The 2,487-nt window shown below is 37.4% G+C and overlaps 1 protein-coding gene across 1 annotated transcript; it reads right to left on the bottom strand.

Annotated features, from left to right (window-relative positions):
- Positions 1-334: 334 nt before the first annotated feature.
- Positions 335-2,089, bottom strand: LOC137186081 (dispanin subfamily A member 2b-like). The gene is made up of 2 exons (XM_067594724.1): positions 1,896-2,089; positions 335-1,402 (listed from the first exon to the last, which is right to left on the bottom strand). Exons 1-2 carry the CDS (start codon positions 2,007-2,009, stop codon positions 1,265-1,267), a joined length of 252 nt encoding a protein of 83 aa, XP_067450825.1. The 5' UTR covers positions 2,010-2,089; the 3' UTR covers positions 335-1,264.
- Between the last annotated feature and the right edge of the window lie 398 nt (positions 2,090-2,487).

Raw genomic sequence — 2,487 nt, 5'->3', positions numbered from 1 at the left:
GGCTACAAAAACCAAGCAGAGGATTGCTTTCTCAAGATGTAAGAACAGAATATTTCCTCTAACTATGATCATTAGCTACAGCACAGTTCAGCAGTCAGCTGTTATTTTAACTACTTCTTTCTGATTACTCAGGTAGAAGAGTGGCAAGATAATACTTGTCAAGTGGAGAGTAACCAGAGCTGTCTCGTGTGTTTCTTGTTGTGTGTCTGTTTGTGATTATGGGATCAGGAAGTTGAGGAACTTCAGAGGATGCACAGAGACACATCTCTGTTCTCCCATCTTGAAGGACTTTTGAGAGAGAAGAGCTCTGCAGCAGAGAAAAACGAAAACCAGATTTGGTAAACAGAGTTTAATGCTTCAAATGTGGTGTACAATGTAAAAATGCATATTTAAAATCCAAATCAGTTTGACACATAAACATCAAAACAAATACAGGCAGAATTGTCGCCAAATAAGCAAGTTATGTTTTATGTGGTGTTGTATACAATCAGAGAAGTCATGCAAACACAGAGTTAATGTTAAACAGAAAGGCAAAGCACTAATCAGATTATTAGAGAAAATACAGACAGAACATATCAAAAAGCCAAACTACATCCTTAAAATCATGGACATTCAGGAAAATGATTGTACAACATGAGGACCAGCTTCAGAACATTTTGTTCAACCTGGCCCCGTGTCTAATCTCGAGTGTTACTTTTAATCAGTTTTGTTACTTACTTTTAAACAATTTTAGTTTACATCATAAGCTCAGCAAATCAAAATAAAATGAGAAAAAAATAAGTCATCTATCATCTTTTTCTCTGAATTATTTAAACAGATTTTGAGCAGCATTACTTTGCCTTCCAATTTTTTTGTTTAGTTAGTTGTATTTTTTTCAGTGAACATTATTTATGACATTGCTTCAGTTCTCATAATCACTAATCACAGAAACATACATGTTGAAGTGTTTTTTGTTTTTTTTTGTAACAAAACAAGTATTACCTTGTAAATCAGAAACAGCTTTCTCCTTAGACGAATCATACATGCTTTTGGTTTTTACCACCACAAATAGTGCTTTATAATGGCATTCATTCCTCTTTTATGGGAGCTTGATCCAGTATATAGAGCAACACAAGTGTACAATCTGTATGTACACACTGATTCAGACATCTGTTGCTATTTAGTGGCCGTGTGTGGGGGGGAGGGGAAGTCCATAACAAAGGCGTTGCTCAGATTCCAACACGTCTGCCAGCAAAAGCGGACACCTTCGAAGCTGTAGTGCAGTTTATGCTGTGGCTTTGATCGCGATGAAAATGATGATCAAAATTATTCCACAGACAAGTGCAATGATGTTTAGGACTTTGGCTGTCCTCGATGCTTCTGCAGCTCTAGCTGCTTCCCCAAGAGCATTCGCATTTTGTACCTTTTAAAAAGCAATGATCAAGATTAGTTCAATTGCATGTCCAATTCAATTGCTGGAAAAAATGTGTTTGACTGAGGACATGAAATCCTCAAATTTAGTCACATTCAGTTCAAACAAATCTGCCACAAAGAGAAAAAAAAGTGAGCTGCTCCATACACTGAAAATGAGATTAACTTTCGTAATTTAGCAATTCAGTTTCACTTATAAGACATTTTTGAACTGGAAAATATATCCATATACATGCAAAATTAATCTGACTGGTTACATTATGAGCAGTCAGTCAACACAGTCACAACAGAGCAGTCTCAAGATTTTTTTCCTACACTACAAGTTACAGTTCATGTAAAATTATAGAAAATTAGAATTATTCCTCTTAACTGAAATTGCTTGCTAATTACAAATTGTTTTGTAATTTTTGATTTCAAGGCCTGCAAGAGTAGATAGCAGCAGATGAAGATTTTAAAAGGTTTTATGTCAAGGAAAAAATACCTACCTTGCAGGAGCAGACGATAGCTGCAATCCCTAGAGGCAGACAGCAACATAAAGTGTTGAAGATGGACCATCCTAGGTAGGATGGAGCAACAGCGCAGGCCTGGCCTGATTCCATACTGGCTCTCTGTCTCAGTTTATGTGGATGGGAGTTATGCTTTGTTGGCCAATGTCTGGAACTACTGGCTGATGTGGGAGGCCTCTCACACCCTTTTATTCCTCATGGGTGTGGTTTTTGGGGCTGTATTAGACTGACAGTTACGTATGTGAGCAACCAGTGTAGAGAAAAAAAGACACCATCTGCTATGGAATGCAACACAGCCATGTCTTTGGGCGTCGCTTGTAACTTCACTTGAGCTTGACTGGCTGAAGTACAGTGAGAGGGAAGACTTCAAGATGGAGGTGGAAACCCCTCATGACTCTTTCAAGAGCCTCATCCTGCTTGACTTTGTTGCCTACTTTTGCAGTCTGTTTAACTCATAGTAACTGAGGTCATTTTACAGAACACAATTCCAATAGTTTTATTTAAAAGATACACCTTAGTTAGTTAGGTAGTTAGTTACTATGTGATTGAAAAGCGTGAAAAAGATATTTTG

The sequence above is a fragment of the Thunnus thynnus genome, chromosome 7, assembly GCF_963924715.1.
Source record: "Thunnus thynnus chromosome 7, fThuThy2.1, whole genome shotgun sequence".
Lineage (NCBI taxonomy): Eukaryota > Metazoa > Chordata > Actinopteri > Scombriformes > Scombridae > Thunnus > Thunnus thynnus.
The sequence above is the reverse complement of the archived record's forward strand: the minus strand, read 5'-3'. Positions and strand labels throughout refer to the sequence as shown.

Excerpts from the sequence above, each read along its gene's own strand:
- LOC137186081 (XM_067594724.1), bottom strand. The coding sequence starts at position 2,009 with ATGGAATCAGGCCAGGCCTGCGCTGTTGCTCCATCCTACCTAGGATGG. Across the intron at positions 1,403-1,895 it reads CTATCGTCTGCTCCTGCAAG|GTACAAAATGCGAATGCTCT; the intron begins GTAGGTATTTTT and ends GCTTTTTAAAAG.